The sequence below is a fragment of the Corvus brachyrhynchos genome, unplaced genomic scaffold, assembly GCF_000691975.1.
Source record: "Corvus brachyrhynchos isolate BGI_N302 unplaced genomic scaffold, ASM69197v1 scaffold351, whole genome shotgun sequence".
Taxonomy (NCBI): domain Eukaryota; kingdom Metazoa; phylum Chordata; class Aves; order Passeriformes; family Corvidae; genus Corvus; species Corvus brachyrhynchos.
In genome coordinates, this window is record NW_008236203.1 from 592,441 (window position 1) to 614,631 (window position 22,191).

The 22,191-nt window shown below is 53.1% G+C and overlaps 2 protein-coding genes across 5 annotated transcripts in view; both read left to right on the forward strand.

Moving 5' to 3' along the window:
- Positions 1 to 1,020: 1,020 nt before the first annotated feature.
- ENOX2 (ecto-NOX disulfide-thiol exchanger 2) lies at positions 1,021 to 16,505 on the forward strand. 4 transcript variants are annotated; one of them, XM_017741340.1, is made up of 14 exons: positions 1,021 to 1,171; positions 1,788 to 1,919; positions 3,943 to 4,098; positions 4,810 to 5,016; positions 5,487 to 5,720; positions 6,536 to 6,748; positions 8,237 to 8,343; positions 10,427 to 10,541; positions 11,549 to 11,730; positions 12,278 to 12,385; positions 13,201 to 13,257; positions 14,223 to 14,331; positions 14,575 to 14,660; positions 15,988 to 16,505. In XM_017741340.1, the coding sequence occupies exons 2-14, from the start codon at positions 1,823 to 1,825 to the stop codon at positions 16,117 to 16,119; spliced, it is 1,803 nt and encodes a 600-aa protein (XP_017596829.1). In that variant the 5' UTR covers positions 1,021 to 1,171; positions 1,788 to 1,822; the 3' UTR covers positions 16,120 to 16,505. The 4 variants fall into 4 exon arrangements, with proteins under 4 accessions (XP_017596829.1, XP_017596836.1, XP_017596815.1 ...); XM_017741347.1 differs by lacking the exon at positions 13,201 to 13,257; XM_017741326.1 differs by lacking the exon at positions 1,021 to 1,171 and having other exon boundaries at positions 1,772 to 1,919.
- A 2,518-nt stretch (positions 16,506 to 19,023) lies between these two features.
- Positions 19,024 to 22,191, forward strand: part of ARHGAP36 (Rho GTPase activating protein 36) — a 10,703-nt gene continuing 7,535 nt past the window's right edge. The window contains exons 1-2 of the mRNA XM_008641223.2: positions 19,024 to 19,794; positions 21,994 to 22,163. Coding sequence (XP_008639445.1) covers positions 22,049 to 22,163 — 115 coding nt within the window. The 5' untranslated portion in view covers positions 19,024 to 19,794; positions 21,994 to 22,048. The remainder of the gene's footprint in view (positions 19,795 to 21,993; positions 22,164 to 22,191) is intronic.

Sequence of the window (22,191 nt, forward strand, 5' to 3'; positions counted from 1 at the left end):
TACAGCCAGACCCAGCAGCCACGTTTGTTAAGTTCTTGGAAGTGGAATCCTCTGGAACAGAAACCACAATGCTGCAGAGAGTCTGGGGGAAGGTTTGGTACAAATGCCTCGGCCCATCAGTGCCTTGGGATGGGATAATTATCATTGTTGCTGCTCTGGGAGTTCTGCTGATTCCCCTGGGAACACAGAGTATCTTAGAAATGTGGTTATCTGTATCACTTTATATGGGTCCACAAAAAAGATTTGTTTGGTTTTTTTTCTTTTTTTTTTTTTCTGTATTGGCTGTTCAGAGTGAATTTGCTGAGACAGAGGTAAATCAAACTCGATATTTTAATGCTCCTTTGGACTTGCATCCCTGCAAGTGCTGATTGTGGCAAGGTGGAGTGAGGAACTCGATGGTCAGTCAGTTCAGGGCGCTGGACCCATCTCTTCAGCCTGGAGAAAAGGAGGCTCATGGGGGACCTTCTTACTCTCCATAGCTCCCTGACAGGAGGGTGCAGCCAGTGGGGGTCTGGAGCTCCCCTTTTTGGGATGTGCATCTCAGAGCCCCTTCCACAGCCATGACCAGAAGCAGCTGTCTGGCAGGCTCTTGGAACAAAAATTCCAGCAGCATCTTCTCGTTTTGAAGATGATCTCAGTTGTGCCTTGTTTTTTGGTAGTAAATGACTCCAGGTAAATTCTCCACTGGTGAAACATAAGTAATTATTAACAGTGTATTCCTGGACTGAAGAAACAGGGAAAAATCCCGTCCTTTGAGTTTCCAGGCTTGAAATGCTGCTCAACCCGGGGAAGATGCACCCCTGGCTTACACTGTCAGGCAGTTTGATTTGTGTGGGTGGTGGAATTGATGCTGGTGAGTAATATTTTATTGTGTAACATTCAGATCAGGTGGAGCTGGGGCCTGTAAGCAGCAGTCAGGATTCCTTCAGGGCCTGGAGTGCTGCTTGTGCCCACAATTGGGCATTTCTCTCACTACTGTGATCCAGAAGCATCACAAACCAGTTTAAGTAAAGCCTCTAAGTGTGCTCTTCTCCTTTAGGTTTAAACCACCTGCCCTTTGATCGTGCCAGCACCGAGTCCCTGGGGCTGGGCAGCGCTGCTGGCCCGCGGGGGTCGGACAGCCCGGCTGAGGATGGAAGTGACCCGAGGAAGAGGAGCAGCGTTCCCCCAGGTGAGCCGAGTGCCAGCTCCATTGCTGGTAGTAGACAGGGGATCCCTGAATCCAGCCTGAGTGCAGCTGCTGTGCTGGGGTGTGGCTGTGCAGGCTGGGCAGGGCAGCTGGGCTCTGGTGCTGCTGCAGCCCCACTGCTGTGCCTGGAGCCAGGCTCCGATTGTGGGATCTCCCCAAGGAGTACATAGTGATAGAACAGGGGGGAATGGCTTCCCAGTGCCAGAGGGCAGGGTTAGATGGGATATTGGGAAGGAATTGTTCCCTGGGAGGGCGGGGAGGCCCTGGCACAGGGTGCCCAGAGAAGCTGTGACTGCTCCATCCCTGGCAATGTCCAAGGCCAGGTTGGACGGGGCTTGGAGCAGCCTGGGATAGTGGAAGGTGTCCCTGCCCATGGCAGAGGGTGGGATGGGATGGTTTTTCATGTGCCGTCGAACCCAAACCCTTCTGTGATTCTCTATACCTGTCCCAATAGATTTATTTTCATAGCTGGACAGAATCTGGCTCTTCCCTGAGAGTGGGTTGAGCTCTGGTTTTGGGTGCTGACACTGCAGAGCCTCACTGGGCAGAGCTGAGATCTGCTCTAAGCCCTTAATCACTTTTATGTTTCTCTCAACAGATGGTGGCAGAAATCTGAGCCTGGACTCCATTCCGATGGGATTGCCAATGTCCGACCCGACCGCCTGGGCCACCGCCATGAACAACCTGGGCATGGCTCCCATGGGCATGACAGGACAGCCCCTCCTGCCTGGTGAGCTGAGCCTGCCACAGCTCTTTGGGAATAGCCTGTTTCGGTGCTCTTGGGCAAACACCCCCACGTACAAACTGAGCTGTGTTTGAAATGCATTCATTCTGCACGTGATTTATTTAGAGACCTGAATTGAGAGGAAGCGAGGATACATGTGTTTTAATGCAAATAATAGTCATTGTGGGGTACCTCTAGATACCCTGCAGAGGAGCAGGAGGAGGAGGGTGCCACACAGGACAGGAAGCCAATGATATCCAGGAACGAGTTACTCTGAGCTAAACTGGAATGGCTTATAAGGAAGGATGGGAGGAAGGTGAAGAGGAAAGCAACAGGACAGCAAAATGGATATAGCAGAAATTAATGGAAGATTCTGCTCCAGAAATGACCGCCTTATAGTCTGAAATACATGTGCATGGGTGAGTCACCTTGTACTGGGTGAAAGAGCTCCTGCAGGAACAGAGCTGAGCTGTGCCTGATTGCCCAGCAGTGCAGGATGCTGGACATCAAAGTCCTGAGTGGAACTGACTGTTCCAGTGCTTTGCTGCACTTAGAAGGATGCTCTCCCCTGCCTCAAGACCAGCCTGCTCACCTGGGGAGGGAAGTCTGTGCTGGCAGCACTCTGCCATCCCATTTCTGCTCTTGTGGCACACAGCAGGTGGGTTGCTGTGCAGCCAGTCCTGTATTTAACACAATCACTTAACTTGCCCTAAGTTTTGCCTCCAGTCTGTGCTCTTGGAATCATGGAATGGTTTGGGTTAGGAGGGACCTTAAAGCTCATCTTATTCACCCCCTGCCACGGGCAGGGACACCTTCCATGAGCCCAGGGTGCTCCAAGCCCTGTCCAGCCTGGCCTTGGACACTGCCAGAGATCCAGGGGCAGCCACAGCTTCTCTGGGCACCCTGTGCCAGGGCCTGCCCACCCTCCCAGGGAACAATTCCTTCCATATATCCCACTTAAATTTCCCTTCTGGCAGTGGGAAGCCATTCCCCCTTGTCCTGTCACTCCAGTTCCTGATGCAGAGTCCTTCTCTGGTTTCCCTGTAGTGCCTTCAGATACTGGGAGGTGTGGTGAGGTCTCCACACAACCTTCTCTTCTCCAGTTTGAACAGCCCCAACTCTCTCAGCAGTAATAGAGAAAGTTCTCTCCTGTCCCCAAGGCCTTGGTTCACATGTGGCTTTGCTGTGGAGATGGTGTTTCCATGTCCTTCTCCTGCTCACATTCTTCTGTGAAGTAAAAATCAAATCTCTCCCATGGATAAGGATACAATTCCCATGTGCTCCTACGTCCATATTTCACAGTTGAAACAGGAAGGTTTCTTGTCCATTCCTCCAAAAGCGCCGGTTGATGGCAGAGGGTTGGCCTCAGATCCGTGTTTTTGCTATGACTGTATTTCAAAATACCAAGGAGATGGCAGGTTCTCTGCTGCTGGAGTTGCTGCACTTGCCTGGTTGGTGAGATGATGCCCTAAATCCCAGAACCATTTAGCCTGGAAAAGACCTCCAGGATCATCGAGTCCAACCTGTGACTGCTCCCCACCTTGTCAACAGCCCAGAGCACTGAGTGCCACATCCAGTCATTCCTTGGACTCCACTGCTTCCAGTGCCTGACAACCTTTCCATGTACAAATTCTTCCTGATGCCCTTAAGCCTGTGTCACAGCTGTCTGTGCTGCTGAACTACTTAATACAACCAAACTGGGTCAGGTTTTCCACTGTTTCCTTATGTCACAGGTGTCTTTTTGTGGACAAACCTCTCTGGGAAGGGTTTGACACTGGATGGGAGCTGGTTTCTACAGAGGAGAGAAGGAAGTAGTTTATTTTAACAGAGAAAAGTTACTTGGCTGTGGCAATGAGCAATGAAATAGTTTTAAAACATTATTTTAAGGGCGCAGATGTAAAGTTTGATGTTGTCACGTTCCCGATTTTCACCGGCAGGCGTGGGAGCGTTCCCTGTTTGCTGTCAGGGCTCACAGTCGCTGTGTGACTCTAGCCCCCCACTTGACTCCCTTGTTCTCTCCCCCACTTAGATTTTGATCCTGCTCTTGGGATGATGACTGGAATCCCTCCGATCAACCCCATGATGCCAGGCCTGGGGATCGTCCCACCTCCCATCCCTCCGGACATGCCGGCCGTGAAGGAGATCATCCACTGCAAGAGCTGCACTCTCTTCCCACCTAACCCACGTAAGTGTCTGCTTGTGCTGTGTCTCTGTAGGAGTATCCCCATGCTCGTGTTTCTATAAACCCCAGGTGTGTGTGAGAAAAGGGCCATTCCCGTGACTCACTGCTGGCAGGAAGGTGACAGAGCAACAGGAAAAGCCTGTTCTTGTCACTGAGTGTTTGCCATCTCCAGAAATAGCCTTTGCAGTTGCTAGATTGGTAAGGACTGGGGAAAAAGCCATTCCAGTTGCTGGGTATTTGAGGTGTTCATGGTTTGATTCTCGTGTGTGGTGTGAGGTGTAGCTCAAGCACACAAGTCTGGAGCGTGTGCAGTTGCAGCACAGAGGATCCCCTGAGCAAGTTTTGTATGTGTTATTTACATTAGGGCACTCTTTTAAGCTGTGATTTTATAGCACCTCCCATGCTAAAGCTGGGAGCTCCTGGTGCTGCTTGTGTTCTTTGACAGCAGCTCAGTGAACCTCCTGCACTTGGGAGAGTGTTCGGAGGGCTCCAGGCTCCCAAGGTCTTTCGGAAACACGCTGGTGAATGTGCTTATTTTTTTATCCAGCACCTCAGCAGTGCTGTGGATCCACTCCATAAATCTGAGTGTGGCATAGCCAGGTGTGTGTTTGGAGGAAGCCAGGAAGGTGTGGTCATCCCTCAGGAGAGAGGAACAGGTGGAAGGAATGTGTGCCGGCAACCCAAAACCTGACCTGCTCTGCTTTCTCCCTTCAGATCTTCCCCCTCCGGCCACGAGAGAGAGGCCCCCAGGGTGCAAGACAGTGTTTGTTGGAGGCCTGCCAGAAAACGGGACAGAGCAGATCATCATGGAGGTGTTTGAGCAGTGTGGGGAGGTCATAGCTATCCGCAAGAGCAAGAAGAACTTCTGCCACATCCGCTTTGCTGAGGAGTTCATGGTGGACAAGGCACTTTACCTGTCTGGTGGGTGTGTTTGGCTCAGAGGGAAGCTTAAAATTCTGGGGCAGAACTGTGATGGTGCCTTTATAGATGGAACAGTAGGAACTGGGGCAGATTTCTCTGATGCTGTGTCGGTTTGCCTTCTGCTGCTGTTGAATTTCTGCTTAAATACAAGAAAGCAGCTCCTGAGAGGAAAGGCAGCGATGCTTTGTCACCTGAAAACGTATACAAAACATTGGGCTGAGGTACAGAGTCTATCCCCATCTTACATGGATAAGTGCCCAGCTAATTCTATAGATAGTGCCTACAAAAACAGACAGTTGCTCCTAATTTGCTGGCTGGGCTTGACTTCGTGGGGTTTTATTTGGCTGATGGGCTTGGCTTGGTAGGATTTTCTTCCCTGTCAGCCATCAGAGCTGAACCCCGTGGCCTCCTTTTGCCACGGGAGCCCCAGGTAAGCCCCCGTCCTACCTGAGCACCCTCATTCCCGCCAGGCTACCGCATCCGGCTGGGCTCCAGCACGGACAAGAAGGACATGGGGCGGCTGCACGTGGACTTTGCACAGGCGCGGGATGACCTGTACGAGTGGGAGTGCAAGCAGCGCATGCTGGCGCGCGAGGAGCGGCACCGGCGCCGCCTGGCCGAGGAGCGCTTCCGCCCGCCCTCCCCGCCCCCCGTCGTCCACTACTCCGACCATGAGTGCAGCGTGGTGGCCGAGAAGCTCAAAGGTGAGAGGGGCTGGGCAGGCACAGCACTGCGTTCGCCGGGGGTGCAGCAGCTCTCCGCCAGATTCCTTCTTTTTGTCAGAAAAACCCCCTGCGCTTGAATCGTATTTGTAGAAGCTCAGGATGGAGAGGACCTGAAGGCTCGCCTGGCCCAACCTTTCTTGGCAGAGGCACGGTCTAGACCAGATGGCCCAACACTCTGCCCAGCCCAGTCTTGAAAGCCTCTGGTCTTGGGGAACCCAGCACTTCCACAGTGCTGCCATTGTGAAAAGTTGTCCCCAGGAGAACCCATTCCCCCTCATCCTTTCCATCTTCATAGCCCTCCCCAGGATTTAGTGATGAGGTCTCCCCATAATCTTATTTTCCCAAGGCTGAACAAACCTGTTGAGTGCAGCAAACTTGTTCAAATCAAAACTGTTCAGTACAAGTTTCTTCCAGATAATTTTGGTTAAGGTTGAAAGGACTAGTGTAAGACCTTCTTGGAAGCCTGAGATTCATGTGTGACCTGATGATTTTGGAGCTGGAGGACATTTCCTTTCAGGGCCCATCTGAGTAGACATGAAATTTTCCAGTAAGTTTCTAGTGCTCGTTCCTCCTCTTGCTGCACCTCAGCAGGTGATTTGCTCCATCAGCTTGGTGCTAGACTTGCCTTCCTTTGTACAGCCACGTGTTCAGATCCTTCCCTGCTTCCAGGAGTCATGGTCAGTCACCTGAAGGATGCTGACCTTTGAAGGAGCAGTTCAGCTCCAGGAAAAGGACCTGAAAGCTGCCCAGGCCACCCCAGAGCTGCGGTGTAAAGCTGTCCTTTCTTGCTGCAGATGACACCAAGTTCTCGGAAGCCATCCAGACCTTGCTGACCTGGATAGAACGTGGGGAAGTGAACAGGAGAACTGCCAACAACTTCTACTCCATGATCCAGTCGGCCAACAGCCACATCCGAAGGCTCGTCAACGAGAAGGCGGCTCACGAGAAGGAGATGGAAGAAGCTAAAGAGAAGTTCAAACTGGCTCTCTCAGGGATCCTGGTGCAGTGTGAGTGGTGTCTCCATGCTGGATGTTGGTTGTCTGCTGTAGGGAAGACTCTTTAATTTCCAGAGTCTGGAGAGGCCCCGCTAAAAGGGCTCTGGGAAAAGAAGTGGCAATCGCTTCTGTGCAGCTATGGCTGATTTGGAATCATATGGCACTAACCTGGCAAAAATTCCTTGTGGGACTTTTTACTGGAGTAAGAGTCCACATCTGGGGGGAGGAGAGAATGAATTCTGAATTTGTTTCCTCTTAATTATCGTCTGTTATTAGTTCTGTCATCTTTTCAACCCCTCCTGTGCACAGACAAGGTAAGTTCCTGGGAATCTGGTGCCTCAGCCAAGTGTGCAGGATTTGTTCGCCAAAGGTAGGATGCAGCAGAGTGCTTCTGACACCCTGCTGCAGAACCTGGGTCTTTCAAATCCCAGTACTTTAAAAACCAGGAAATCAAGGAAGAGGCGTGGACTGTATTAATTCCAGGATGTGATTTGTAACAGTTCCTCAGACCATTCCTTGCCTCTTACACATCCTTGCTTTAATAAATCTGAATATTTTTACTTCTTTCTGAGTACCTTCTCCACAGTTGTACTAATTCTCCTTGAGCCCCTTGCCTAGCTTGTGAACATTCCTAACTTTTGGTTTTGTATCTAATGATTTTAGCTGTTAGTTGATTTTTTAAATTATTTTTTTTCTTTAAATTCTGTTAATGGTAAAAACTACGGGCACACGGTCCAGAGGGACATACAGTGAGCACTGCAGAGTAAGTAGTAATAGAGACTAGTGTGTAACTCCACTCTCTGAAACCAAGATGGATATCTCAGCCACTCTTAGGTTACTCTAAGGAGCAGGGAGATGTGTTTGTTTTGTGAGAATTATGGGTGCTGCATCACAAGCATAGAAAAAAGTCAAGTGGATGTGCTTTGTGCTGTGGGTGAGCTCTCAGCCAAGGAGAAGCACTTTGTGTATTCCAAATCCTGTGAATTTTCTAGACAAGCAGAAGGCACAAATCCCAGGACCAAGAAAAGGTGATGGCTGGTGCCTTTGCTTTGATCCTGGTGCTTTTCCTGTAGCTCACACAGGCTGTGGCACTGTCCAAGGGCCAGAACTCGTGGTTGTAGCTCATCACCCCCTTTCAGAGGTGAGTCCTGCCCCTCTGAACTTACACTCCCAGCCAGCCTCACACAGCATATTTGGCTATTTTTCAGCACCTGTGCTGCCTTTTTCTCCACGTGTCCTGCCTTTTTCCCAGCTGAGAGCAGAGCCCGTTCCCCAGTTGGTCGTTGCTCTGTGAGCGTTTGGCACTGGCCTGGTGAAGCCCACAGGGCTCTTTCCAGACACTGAGCCCCTTCCCTGAGCGTAGCGTCAGCGCAGGGCAGTGTTATGAGAAAAGGGGAGCCAAACCACCTGCCTGATTCCACTTTTTTACTCCTTTACTCCTCTTGTTCGCCCTCTCTGGATGCTATTCGGGCCCGATTTGCTGCTGATTTGCTACTCCAGTCGAGCAGATAGTGGCCGTGTACCATTCTGCCTCCAAACAAAAGGCTTGGGACCATTTCACGAAAGCTCAGCGTAAGAACATCAGCGTGTGGTGCAAACAAGCAGAGGTTGGTAATCTTTTCTTGTGTTAGATCCTCCAGCACGGTCTCTTGCTTGTCAGGATGTTGATGTTCAGTTTGCACGATGCTCGCGTGGATAACAACACCTTCCTTCACAGTGTGAGGTGGGGATCACTCAGGAGGCTCTTGTGGTACAGGTAATAAATTTTCTCTTGGTATTTGTGTCACCAGTAGCAATACATCGAGACCCGTCTGCTGATTGAAGTTGTGCACAGTAACAGTCATAATAATGATAATAAATATGGATTTTTCTGCTGGTTTTAATATTAAAGCAAGAAGGATTTCTAGAGAGATGTTTAAAAAAGCAACAACAAACCCTAAGTGTCATCAGAATCTGTTTGATCACGTTTTTATGTGATATTTCCACCTTGAGAGGTGGAAATGATTGCAGATGAACAGCCTGGAAAGCTTGAGGGTGGATGTTCTCATGTTTGTGTATTTATCCCATGAAGTGACATGATGAAATGTGTGGTTTAAAGATGGTGATCAGGAAGGAGCTGATGGAAGAAGGCTTGTCACTCCCACTGCTCTTCCTGCAGGAGGAAGAATAGTTCTTAGTCCAATAAGATTTGATCAAATCAGATAAAGGAGTCAGGCAGAATGTCAGAAATAAGGAAGCTGAGGTAAAGAAAGGGTGTCCACTGGGAAGTGATGGGTGGGGAGATGTTTGTCCTGGGGGCTGTGGTGAAATCCGTGCTGCCAGCTGTCACCTTGGGCCTGCAGGACCTTGCACTTGGCCTTGTTGAGTCTCATGAGGTTTAATCCCACTCCTCCACCCTGTCCTGGTCCCTTTGGCTGTCATTCCTTACCTCTGGTGCAAATCTTCCTGTGGTTCTGGGTTTGTCTGGGATATTGAGTTCCTTACAACAAACTTGGAAAGGAAGTCTGTCCCAGCAAAGCCAAGAGCTGCCTTTCACCTTTAAGATTATTTAACAACCAGAGTGAATTTGGGCAAAGCTGAGAGGCTGGTGATCCATGGTCACTGCAGGCCAGGGATGTGCAGGCTTGGGATCCCTGTGGGCTGGAGGTGTCCAGGCCTGTGATCCCCATGGATTGGGGTGTCCAGGCCACCTTGCTGTACAGCTGCAGCCTGAGAAGGCTCTGGATCATGCCCAGCCAGGGCCCTGCTGGTACCAAGCAGGTGGTTGATCCTGCACCATGCTGGAACGCTCTAAATGTCCGTGCTGTCCTGGGAAGTTCCCAGCTGTGATCCCCCCATGAGACTGCACTTGTGGGACTTGTCAGAGCCCACTGAGTCAAACCTTGGTAGCAGCTAAAAGAGGAGCCAAGGTTCCTTTTGCACCTCTGCAATCTGATTTGCACAAGTGCTATCTGATTCAGATTCACTCTGAGCTCAGTGCTCCTGTCCTTCCCTGCCTTCTGATTGCTGGCTGTGGCTGGGGTGGGAGCTCTCTCTCCAGCTGGAGCTGTCTTTTGTTCCAAGGTAAGTTCTCCCAGTGGGAGGAGGCTGTGAGACCACTGGTGAGGCCTCTTTCAGGAGCCCTTCAGCTGCCAGGGCTCAGTCTGCTGCTCTCCCCCAGCTTAGGGACTGCTCTTAAGGGAAAGTGGAAGCCGCAAGATGCAGCTTCTTGGTACAGGTGTTGGCAGATATATTTATAAAAACGTTGTGAGTAGATGATGCATTTTCAGGTGTAATTTAAAATGTCTCTCAGCTCATTGTAGATATCAGATGCTGGCTAAAGGGTCTCTCAGCCTTTTGGGGTCACCTTGAGGAGGTCCCTGTACATGCAGGGGTGAAGCTGTAGCTTACTTTGCTCTGTCCCACCTCAGGTTGGGACTTTTGGCTCCAGAGAATTAGGGCTGACTCCAGTTCCTCACACAGCAAGGCTGACCTGCCTCATCACAAGAGCAGAAGGGAGATGGAAGAGTCAGTAATCCCAGTAGCACTGGCAGAGTGTGCCGGATATTGCCCTTGATCTAATAATCTGTGCCAGTTTTTGAATCGTTTCCTGGAGTTGTGTTTTGCAGACCTAGATTTCAGCAACTTTTCATCCAGCCAACCTGTTCCTCGAAATGTGTATTGAAACCCCCTCTGCTTTCTGAACCCCAGGAAATCCGTAACATCCACAATGATGAGCTGATGGGCATTCGGAGGGAGGAGGAGATGGAGATGTCTGACGAAGAAATAGAAGATCCATCAGAGATGAAAGAAACAGAAGAGTCAGGTAAAATCCCTTTTTGCAGCTCATAACATGCTTCTCTTCAGTGGTTTCTTTCAGGAGTCCCATTCTCAGTGTTTTGTGCCCCAAAGTGGCCACGGGCAGAGCAGAACCAGTGCAGTTCTGGAGCTGTTTCCTCTCGGTGCCTGGGTCTGCAGCCAGGGTCTGTCACTGTTCCCTGCCACACTCAGGGGAACCGAAAGCAGTGTCTGAGCTGCTGTTCCTGGGAGAGGGTTGGGATTCCTGGAGCTGGATGTGGAGGAGCTAGAAGCTCCCTGCCCTGTGCAGGTGGTGTCCAGGGGCAGAGGTTCACCCTGGAGCTGTCCAGTTCCAGTGCACTCCTGAGTCTGCCTCGGGATGCTCTTCCCCTCCTTTTTTTTACCTCTTCCATCCTAAACATTGCATTGACACTGAGAGGGCGTCTTTGTCCAGAGGAGCTTGTTTACTAAAGAGATGCTGGAATCATGGGATGGGCTGGAAGGGACCTTAAAGCTGATTCAGTGCCACCCCTGCCATGGGCAGGGCCACCTCCCACTGTCCCAGGCTGCTCCAAGCCCCAATGTCCAGCCTGGCCTTGGGCACTGCCAGGGATCCAGGGGCAGCCCCAGCTGCTCTGGGCACCCTGTGCCAGGGCCTGCCCACCCTCCCAGGGAACAATTCCTTCCCAATATCCCATCCATCCCTGCCTCTCTGGCAGTGAGAAGCCATTCCCCTTGTCCTGTCACTCCATCCTTTGTCCAAAGTCCCTCTCCAGCTGTCTTGAGCCATTTTAGGCCCTGGAAGGAGCTTTGAGGTCTCCCCCAGAGCCTTCTCTTCTCCAGGTGAGCACCCCCAGCTCTCCCAGCCTGGCTGCAGAGCAGAGGGGCTCCAGCCCTGTGATATCCCAAACAGCAGAAGCCATTCCTTTGGGTGCTCAGGATTTGTAACTGGGAGCTGCTGAGCCCCTGTGCAGGGTGGGGAGAGCTCCCAGGGGGTTCTTGCTCCCAGCTGTTTGACCCTGGTGCTGTCCCCAGCGCTGGTGTCGCAGGTGGAGGCGCTGAAGGAGGAGAACGACAGCCTGCGCTGGCAGCTGGACGCCTACCGCAACGAGGTGGAGCTGCTCAAGCAGGAGCAGGGCAAGGCCACCAGGGACGAGGACACCACCAAGGAGCAGCAGATGAAGCTCCTCCAGCAGGCTCTGCAGGGCATGCAGAAGGTGGGCCTGGAATTTTCCATAGCTGGGGCCACACTGCAGGGGAAGGGGCTGGGATGGGCGGCAGAAACCTGTGGAAAAACACTCTGGATTTAAGCAGGATCCAAACTGCCAAGGGGGAGCAACTCTGTCGTTTCCAGTGTTGCTGAAAAAAACCCCAAAGCAAATATTGAAACCAGGGATTGTGTGTGAGCTGATAAGTCCCGTGGAAGCAATCCATAGTTAATGGATTCCTCGTGTGCTCTTCACCGTGACTTCCAAAGTGCCCAGTCTGTCCATAACCAGCTGAGTAAGGAAGTGGGAAATCCGTCCAGTGGGGATGGAATTACTGCCCCATGTTTACACAACCGTGCTTTTTTGTATGCTGGTAGGCAAAGGCATCTCTGAGGTAGATCCTTCTTGTTTTATGCTTTGTCTTGTAATGATGGACATGACCGGTCTGGTCTTCATGGAAAAGCCCTTCTAAATTGTATAGTCTTTGAACAATAGTTGGTGGAAGGCAGGTTAAGAAGGTGGCAGGCAGATTAAGAGTTTATCTTGTCTCTTCTAGCATCTTTTGAAAGTCCAAGAGGAGTACAAAAAGAGAGAAGCTGAGTTGGAAAAAGTGAAAGAAGACAAACTGAAAATAGAAACATTACTAGAAAACCTGAAGGAGCAGGTATGTGCCATCCAGGTCTTCCTTGTGCAGTGCTTGGGTTTTCTGGTCGCTCAGGAGCGTGGTGAAGGACTTCTGTCCTGCTGCACTCTTGGTGAGAATGCCCAGCCCTGGTTTGGAGCAGTTGTCCTTGGAAAGTGAGGAGAAATTACCTGTCAAATTGCAGGATGTCTGTCAGTAGTGGACCTGCTGATGCTTCATGTACCTGTGAGACAATCTCAGCAACTGTATAAATAAAATATAACTGCCACTGAACAGTGTACAGTGGCATCACAGCTGGAATGGGGTTTTCTGCAACCTGAGCCTTTAAAAGATAAGAAAAAGGTGTCAATTATCAGACTCTGGTATTTACAGTTGTGGTTTAGGAGCATGTTTTGATATGCCCTCCTTTGGAACGGGAAGTTTTTCTGGGTGTTCTAACACTTCTGTGCTCGCTGGGTTTATTCCAAGCAGAAATCCACACAGAATTCCAAGCAGAAATCCATAGTGCTGCTTCTCAGGTGTGATCCACTCTGATTTGATTGTGGATCAGGGCATGAATCTATACTTGCCTGGTCCTTTCCTCTATAGCACAGACACAATTACACAAGAAGCATGAGGCAGCACTCTCCCCTGTGGCCCACACAGCCTGATACTGGGTTTATCTCATTTTCCATCTTTAGTCCCACTTTTTTGTGCCAGGAGCTAAGGAAGATAATAAATGCTATTCTACTAACTAAAAATGGCTTTGTGTATTCCCGTAATCATCAGAGCAGGAGCTTCAAAACAAAAATGACAGATTATCATCAGTAATCTTGCCTTTCCTTGCCCATATATAGCAGAGCATGGCAGATGAAGAGGACAAGGAGGGAGATGCAGCTGACTGCCAAGGGAATGTAAGTCCAAGAGCTGCTTCTCTGGGACGGTGGAAGGTGTCCCTGCCCGTGGCAGGGGCTGGAACGGGGTGGGCTGTAAGGCCCCTTCCAACCCAACCCATTCCATGACTCTGTGATCTCCAGGAGAAGGCAGCCTGTGGGTTTGCAGTGCTGATCCAGTCCCTGGATCAGCTTCCACAGGGCAGAGCTCCTCTTTCTCCCCTGGAAGCAAATGTGGGGGCTCAGGCCAAGGCACAGCCTCAGCCCTGTGCAGCTGAGAACTGCACTGGTATAAGAATTTGAGCAGACCCAGGGGACCGCTCAAGTCTATCTTCGTCCCTGGCCTCCCTCCAGCCCATCTCACTGGTCACTGGAGCTGTTCCCAGTTATAGCTGTCCACAGCTCTCAGGCCACTGGAATTCCGCATAAAATTAGGGGATAAAAGCGAGTCCTGCTTTTAGTGCAGCCACCGTCTTTGCATTGTTGTGTTTGTGTCAGGGATAATAAATGGTGCCAAATTCTGTTTTAATTCAGTACCACAAGCTCAAGTCAGGAACAGTCTGATCCTAAGCCCTGTGCAGCCCCATTGCACTTGATTAATCACATTTGTCTCAGTTTGGGCATGTGTAAAACAAACCTCTGCAGCTGAATTAGTCATGGCAAGGCCACGGTCTGGTTTGTATTTTGCTGTTTAAATCAAGGCCCTTCTGGAGCAGATGTCATGTCAGAGAGCAGGGCTGGTACAGGGTGCATGGTGACATCTGGTGAACTTCGTGGCCTTTTCATCTCACTTGGTGGCTCAGGCCCAGCAGCACGGACACAGCTGTGCTTTGTTGGGAGCATTTTGGAAAATAGAGAATACAGCAGTGATGGCTGCAGTGACTCAGAAACCAGGAAAACACCCCTGCATGGCCTGTTGAGCCTGCCCAAGGCAGTGCCTGGTGTGCCAGGTTGTCTGGAACGTGCCTTGGGGGTTTGTTTTGCAGGAGGGCAGCACGTCCAGAGTTTGTGCCTGCAGCCAGGAGAAGGAATGTCCAGTGGAGAAGACATTGAGCAACAGCCCTGTGAAATCTGAGCGAGAAGTTCTCTTGGTTGGTGAGTCCTGCTGGGCTTGGTGGTGATGCTGGGGGAACCTGCTTCAAGGTGACCTTGCACTCCTCCTGCCCACCTCTGGCTCCTTTGGTTATCCCAGGGGAGGTGGCAGGCCTGGAACTGAGGAAAACCTTGAGCTTTGCTGGGGTCAGGGTGTGACCTTGTGCTGCCTGCAGTGGCGCAGGGCCGGTGTTCCCAGCTGGCTTTTGTCTCATGACAATGACCTCTGTGGTGTTCCTTTCCCAGGGATAATTTCAACGTTTCTCCACGTGCACCCCTTTGGAGCCAGCATTGAGTACATCTGCTCCTACCTGCAGCGCCTGGACAGCAAGGTGGGTGTGGGGACAGGGGGTGTGGGGACAGCGAGGTGGGTGTGGGGACAGCGAGGTGGGTGTGGGGACAGGGGGGGTGTGGGACAGGTGGCTTTTGTGCTCCTTGAGTAAATGGGAGCTGCTGTGCAAAGGCTCCTGTCTGTACAAAGGAATTACAGCTCATTCTCCTCTATCCTGTTCTCCAACTGTCTTCCTTAAAGAGTCCCAGGGACAGGAGGCCCCACAGGCACGGGAATCCTGTCTTGGGATTGGAACTTTTCCAGCTGCTTGTGTTTGTGATTTGCTGAGTGTTTAATTTACCCTTTCCTAAGAAAACACAACTCCCTGGGCTGGCTCACTTCAGCCTTATAAAGACAGAGTTAATAATTCATCTCCTCATTCTAGCTTGGAATTTGTCTGTGGGGCCAACAGCCGCCTTTATTTTGGTTTGGAGCTCCTATAAAACTGCCATCACTGCATTCAGCTGCCTTCTGGAACTTCCTCTCTGGTCTCCACAGTGCAGAGAAGGGCTCCTGGAAGCTTCTGCCTGGGAGAGCCCCTGTGCAGAGCCCACCCTTTAACCTGTGCTATGGCATCAGTCTCCTCGTGTTCACTCATGCTCAGGGCTATTCCCATTGTCCTTTGTGTTCCTTCTGAGCTCTTCTGTCTCCTCCTTGACTCTTGCAGGAGCTCACATTAGTTTGGGATGTTGTTTTTAACCCTGAGCAGATCTTTGGGCCTGAGGTGAGGCGGGAGGAGGGGGAGTACTTGGAAGTACAGCCTGGTTTCTTGAAGCTGCCAACAGGAAAGGAAGGGGAATACCTTTCCCCTGTTCCCTGTCTATCATTCTCGCCAAGAGGGTCAGCAGAGAGCACAAAAATCACGATCCAAGGTGGATTGGAGCCCTTCAGAAGTTGTCTGTAGCCCTGAGTGTGGCTTGGCAGGACCTTGGGGCTGACAAACCCACCTCACCTCAGGTTCCTTCTCCTCAGTGGTGCAACCCCAGTTTTAGCTCTTGGCTCTGTTGGAGCAGCTCCTGCCCCATCAGGGATGTGAGAATTAAACTAAAATAAAGATAAAAGTGCTCCCTGTTCAGTGACTTCAATACCTGGGAGGTTTAAATCCATTCTCTTGCATTCCACATGGGAGAAGTTCAGCCTGTCCCTTTGCCCCGACTCCAGTGTTGGTCCTGCAGCCATCTCACCCCCCAGTGTGACCCAGCATTATCCCCACGAGTTCAGGGAAAACCTGGGTGAACCTCAGCAATGTAACTCCTTGAGTTTGAATGATCCCCAGCCAGCAGGGCTTCCATCTTCGCTTTCAGTGACGCTTTCCTTGTGTTCCCCAGATCTGCACGGCGGAGGTGGAAGTTCTCATGACACGACTGCAGAACACGTTCCGGCAGGAGCTGAGCGGGGTTGGGGCCAGCCTGGAGAAGAGGTGGAAGTTTTGTGGCTTTGATGGGTTGAAAATGACTTGAACTTTGACTTAACACTGGAAACAGTGGGATGGGGATGCCGAGAAAACTCGGGGTGCTCCTCCCTCTGTTCCTGATGATTCCCTCGCACCACGGCCTCGGGGTACAAGGTGTAAAAGTGAAACCAAGTCCACAGCAGCACTGGAAGGAACATTCTGCAACTCCTTTGGTCAGTTATTTGTTAATGGGCAAGTGCTGTTCAATATATTTGGGGAAAAAGCTCCTGCCTGACCCTTTGAAGCACAGCGTGTCGACTCCGTGTTCTGCCAATGTTGTATGTGCTTGTGTGCCCAAATTCCCCCTCCTCAGCCTTCCTTCTGCTGGGAACAGCCATAGACTGTCCTGAAGCAACAACCAAGGGGCATCTTCTGGTTTCTAGATCACCAAAAGGGACAGAAAAAGGCATTTTTTAGGTATTTCTATGAGTAAAAACCAAGGTATGTTTAAACAGAAGATTTAGATGGCTCAGGAGCCTCTGAGCCAAGGCATTGGTTCTTTCTGTGCTGTTTTCTCTGGTAGCAGTTAAGCTGAGGTGGGGCAGAGGGGGATTCTGGCAGTGCCACTCGTGCTCTGGGTCAGTCTGTACAGAACCTTTCACGTGGGAAGGGTGTTTAATTTCCTGGGGCTGTGGGTGGAGCAGAGCTACATCAGCCTGGCTTTTGGTGATTTTTACCACCCACTTCCTCCACCTATGTTGCTTTGGAGACCAAGCTCAAGCAGCACAGACTCCTGAACCTTCCCAGCACTGTTCCTCGTGTTCCCAGTGCACGCCAGGCTCTCCCCAGCTGTGCAGAGGTGCAGGGTAGCACAGCTCAGCCCATCGCTCCAGCCTGCCCAGAGCCCTGCGGGGATCCTCCTGCTCCAGCAGCCCCACATCCCTGCCCTGCCTGCTGTCACCTGCAGTGTTCCTGTTCTCACATCCTGACTGTTCCCAGCCCAGCAGCTCTCACTCTTTTTTCTCTCTCGGTTTTCCAGCTGCACTCTTCCAGCCCCTCCTGTTCATTCCCCACGCCCCAGGTGTTGGTGTGCTTCACTTGGGCTGTCGATCCTGCCTCATTTTTGGGGGAGAAGCCCCAGTTCCTACGTTCCTGTTCTCAGGCACTTCCTGAATTTGTGACACATCCCCAGCCCTGGTGTCATTGTGCCAGGTGTTTTGCCACCCTGTGCCATGGCTGAGGTGGTGCCCAGGTGAGCACAGGGACATTTCTGGAGTGTTCCATGTAGCTGGCACAGACACCTGGTGTTGTGTGAGCCAATTCCTCATCCAAAACCCCAAAATTCCCCTGGTGACACCAGGCCTGGAGCCAGGCATTCACCTGCTGGCTCTGTTTCTCCTCTCACCATTCCCTGCAGGTGGAAGGATAGAGGAGAGCCCTCCCTGTGCTTCTGCTCCCTCATCCATTCGTCCCTAGGCCCTGAGGTCTCTCCAGATTCCCTGGATTTCTTCCTGCACCTTCATCCTCCAGCCCAGATGAACCATCCTCTCCCTGTTGCTCCCACTGGCAGGGCCTGGCACCAGTTCTCCCCAGGCACTGGGGGAGCTGGGATGGTCACAGAGGGGACGCCCCTGCTGTGCCAAGTGGGAATGTGGCACCTGTGCCACCTGTCCCTTGGGGTCAGCCCGGTGGAGAGAAGGCAGCGAGGTGAGACCTCTCCTTGGGAAAATCAGGGAAGAAACTTCAGGAATCAGGACGGTTCCAGAGCCCTGAGAGCAGCCATGGCTGGAGCACACCTGGAGTCAGGGGAGACGTGGGATGAGCGGGGCCGGGGCTGGGCTCCCCAGCGCGGCAGCTCCCGCGGCACAAGGGCTGCGGGGTGGGAGCTGGGATGGGGCCGGGGCACCGTGGGCAGCCAGAGCCCCCTCCCGGGGGGCTGAGGGGGCTGGGGCTGTTGGAGAGACCGGGCAGGTTTCCCTACCAGGGCCTTTCCAGAGGGGCTGAGGTTTCTCCCAGGAGAAATCTGTCCTGCAGATGGGCTGCCGAGGTGACACCCAGGGGTGGGTGACAGAGCCCTTCCCTCGGGACGAGCTGTTCCCGTGGGCTGTTGCTCTCCCTGCTCCCAACACTGAGCACTTGCCACATTGGGAGCAGATAAAAAACTGTTAAAAAATGTTCTGAATAGTTGTGTCCCTGCAGATGAATGCTGTATTTTTAAGGAATAAACATTTTTTATGGGCAAATCTTGGCCCTGCTGCTTTCTTTGTGTTTGTTGCCTGCCCGGGGGAAGGAGAGGCTCCATCCCATCTCCTCGGCTGTGCTCCTTCCCAGTTCCTCTTCCATGCTCCATCCCAGGTCCTCCAGCTTCCTTGTGAATCTCAAGAGCACTCACAAACACCAGGCCCCAGCTGCTCCCTGCTCCCTCTGCAGCCTCTCCGGTGACCCCAGCCCAGGCAGGGAATTCCTGGTCCATGAGCACCTTCCCCCCGCAGAGCAGCTGGAGTTTGCAGGTTGTGGCAGTGGTGGGGTGGACGTGGCCCAGCAGCACCAGTTTGTACTGGTGACCAGCACGGTCAGGGAGGTGATGCAGAGCAAACAGAACTGAGCAGCCCCCGGGGGTCTGTGCTGGGCTGGGAGGGAGCTGCGAGCGGGGCTGTGGCCCTGGAACGGAGCTGCTGTGGGGAAGGAGGCTGGGGGTGACTGGTGGCTGCTGGACTGGGACAGGCAGAGATCCCCAAACAAGCAGGAGCTGCTGAGGTTAAAGGGGAGCCTGGGGATAGCCCAGGCCCTCCTGAAGGAAAGATGCTCTGGAGATACCGAGCTGGCACAGGGTGCCCAGAGCAGCTGGGGCTGCCCCTGGATCGCTGGCAGTGTCCAAGGCCAGGCTGGACATTTGTTCCTGGAGCACCCTGGGATAGTGGAAGGTGCCCCTGCCTATGGCAGGGGTGGAATGAGATGAACTTAAAGGTCATTCCAACCCAAACCATTCCATGATCATGGGCCAGGAGCCTGGCTGTGGCCCCCAAGGGCTCGTGGATGTGTTAATGGGCAAGGAAGTGCCAATTTTGGGTGTTGGTGGAGGTTTGGGAGGCTCTCCAAGGTCTATAACCTTCCAGGAACAACCTGAGCTGTAGATCCACCTGATCAGGGCTGTGAGCTCCTCAACACCAGAGCTCTACAGGGAACCTGGATGTGGAGAGCACCCGTGTGCCCAGGCTGTGCCAGCCCCCCGCCAGACACTCAGTCACCGGGAAGATGCCATGAGGGAGCACCAGGAGGGTCTGCACAGAGAGCTGAGGTGGAAACCACCCACTGGCCCTCATCAGCCAGCCCAGGCAGCACGTTCCCAGCACATTCCCAGGGCAGGGTTCACCTGCCAGCACAGCCGATGCTTTGGGGGTGTCCTGGTCACCCTCGGGTGGGAGCGGGGAAGCCGAGGATGGAGGGGATTGAGCAATGGCCGATCCCTGCCAAGGCTCAGTGTCCAGCGTGGGAAGCGCGGCTCCTTCCATCCAACCCTGCCCTCTCTCCACACGCTGTTTCTGGCTCTCATTTCTTTGGCAGAAAATTCACATTCTCATCCCCTCTCTCCTCCCCTCAGCTCTGGCAGCTCCTTTCCATCACTTCCCCACTTCTCCTCCCGCCTGTGGGCTGGGAAGGGCCCCTGGAGCCATTGAGGAGACGCTGCTGTGAAAACCTTCATCCCAAAGGAAGAGCCAGGAGCTGCTGGTCCTGCTGCGAGGTAAATGTGGGCCCTTTGTTCCAGCAGGGAAGAGAGAAACTCTGCTGCTGAAACTGGGGGAGCAGCCACTGCTCCTTGGGAATGGAGGGGGCTGGACTGAGCTTTCCCCATGAGATTTCCTGAAAAAGCACTGGTCCTGTTTTGAGTGAGTGAGATTCCTGCTCTGGCATCCCCTCCAAAGGAGGATTTCTGTGGGGCTCTGGCTTTGCCCCCACTGTGGGCTGGCATTTCCTTCCCTGTGGGGAGCCCCGGGGCCTGTCCAGGCTGGTGAGTTCTCCTGTCCCATGGGATCTGCAGGGATCGCTGATCCCTGTCCCCTGCAGGGACACCCACGTTGCTCTTATGCCTCTGGGTTGGAGGTGCTGGTCCCCATCTCAGCTGTTCCCAGGGATGTAAATCCACACCTGGGGTGAGAAGCAGGGGCAGGTGTTTGGGGTTAACTCCTGGAGGATGAGCTTTGGGAGTGCCAGTGCTGGTGGCACGTCACAGCGCTCTTCGAGTGGTGCCTGTGGTCGGGCGGATAAGCAGCAGCTTGTCCAGGCTTCTTCCTGCCTTTCCTTCCTGCCTTCCCTCTGCTGCTCCCTCTCCTGACTGGGATTCCTCCTCCTCCTCCTCCTCCTCACCCCATGGCAGCTGCGACCCCCAGGGCTCTGCTCAGGCAGGGGCTGTGGCCGTGGGCTCCGCCGGAGAGTGGAGCTTCACCTGCACAAAGGTAATTCCCTGCAGTGTCTGGGGGTTTGTCCGTCCATCCATCCATCCATCCATCCATCCACGGCAGAGCTGCTCCCTCCCTGCTGGGAGCTCCCGGTGCAGCAGAGGCACAGGAGCTGTCTCTGGCATGTGGAGATGCTCTCACCGGGGACAGCCAAGGAGTCACGGGCTCCGGGCTGTCCTGGGGGAGCAGGATGGAAGTTGTAAAATTCCCTGCATTGCGTCTCTTGAAGTTGACAGAGGGTGGGGTTGGATGGGATATTGGGAAGGAATTGTTCCCTGGGAGGCTGTGAGGCCCTGGCACAGGGTGCCCAGAGCAGCTGGGGCTGCCCCTGGATCCCTGGCAGTGTCCAGGGCCAGGCTGGATGGGGCTTGGAGCTCCCCAGGAAGGTGGAAGGTGTCCCTGCCCGGGGCAGGGGTGGCATTGGATGGGCTTTGAGGTCTCTTCCAACCTAAAGCAGTGTGGGATTCTGTGATGTAGCTGAATTCCCTTTTCAGTGTGTCCTTACAGGGAGCTCTGAACAGCTCTTTATATTTGTTTTCTTCTTTAGTCTATGTAATTTCTAAAGACCTTTAGAAACTGGAATTTCAAACCTGGCCGGAAGGAACCAGTCTCAGGAGCTGGAGGGGATGGCAGCCCTGGCTGAGGCTGACAAAGGAGCCCTGTCCCGTTCCTGGGGGTCTCACCCTCATCCCTTGACACTTCCAGGCATTTATTTTTCATTCTTGCCTTAAGCCTCTTCGGGGAGGCTCCTTTCAGAGCCCGTACTCTGACCTCCGTCCTGTCTTCCCTCTGGGCTGCTGCTGCTCTTTGGACCGTGCCGGGCGGTGCCGGTGCTGGGGCGGTGGCACAGGTGGCACCAGGAGGAGGTGGCACCAGCTGGAGGCAGCCAGGTCAGTGTGCGGTGAGGAACCAGCTCCCTGTGCGGGCTCTCCCAGAGCCTGCACACAACAGGGAGGGCTCCCCAAAGCTCTGGGACAGGGGATGGGGTGTCCAGGCTGTGTCCATGGGCTGTGGTCCAGCCTGTGCTGGGGGTAAAGGGCTTTGGCACCTCTGGTCATGTGATTTAAAAGAGATCAATCAGAACTGTGGAACTGCTTGGGTTGGGAGGGACCTTAAAGCTCATCTCGTTCCATGCAGGGACACCTTCCACTATCCCAGGATGCTCCAAGCCCCGTCCAGCCTGGCCATGGACACGTCCAGGGACAGAGCAAACACAGCTGCTCTGGGCACCCTGGGCCGGGGCCTCCCCACCCTCACAGGGAGGAATTCCTTCCCAATATCAAGTCTAAGTCTCTTCTCCTGATGCCTCCAAGGGTTTTGCTCGGAAGGCTGAAGTGAGATGATGTGGTTGGGGCATCTGCAGCCCCACTGGCTCCTTGGAGAGGTGACAGAGGGACAAGTGTCTCCTGCAAAGACCCCCAGGAGTGTTCCCGGCGCTTTCTCTCCTAAAGCCGGTGTCGCTGCCGTGTGTTCCTTTCACACAGGTCTGTTTTCCAGAGGACCTTTGGCTCGGCCCCTGTGCCAGGCCCCGGCCCTGGGATGCAGCCCGTGGCCCTGCAGAGCCTGTCCGAGCTGGAGAGGGCCAGTCTGCAGGAGCTGGCGCTGTTCTGGCTGCAGGAGAGGCTGCTCGTGGGGCACCTCAGTCTGGACAGAGGTACAGGAGGGACACGATGGGACAGGAT

Excerpts from the sequence above, each read along its gene's own strand:
- ENOX2 (XM_017741326.1), top strand. The coding sequence starts at position 1,772 with ATGTTTCTCTCAACAGATGGTGGCAGAAATCTGAGCCTGGACTCCATT. Across the intron at positions 1,920-3,942 it reads AGGACAGCCCCTCCTGCCTG|ATTTTGATCCTGCTCTTGGG; the intron begins GTGAGCTGAGCC and ends TCCCCCACTTAG. Across the intron at positions 10,542-11,548 it reads GAAAGAAACAGAAGAGTCAG|CGCTGGTGTCGCAGGTGGAG; the intron begins GTAAAATCCCTT and ends TGCTGTCCCCAG.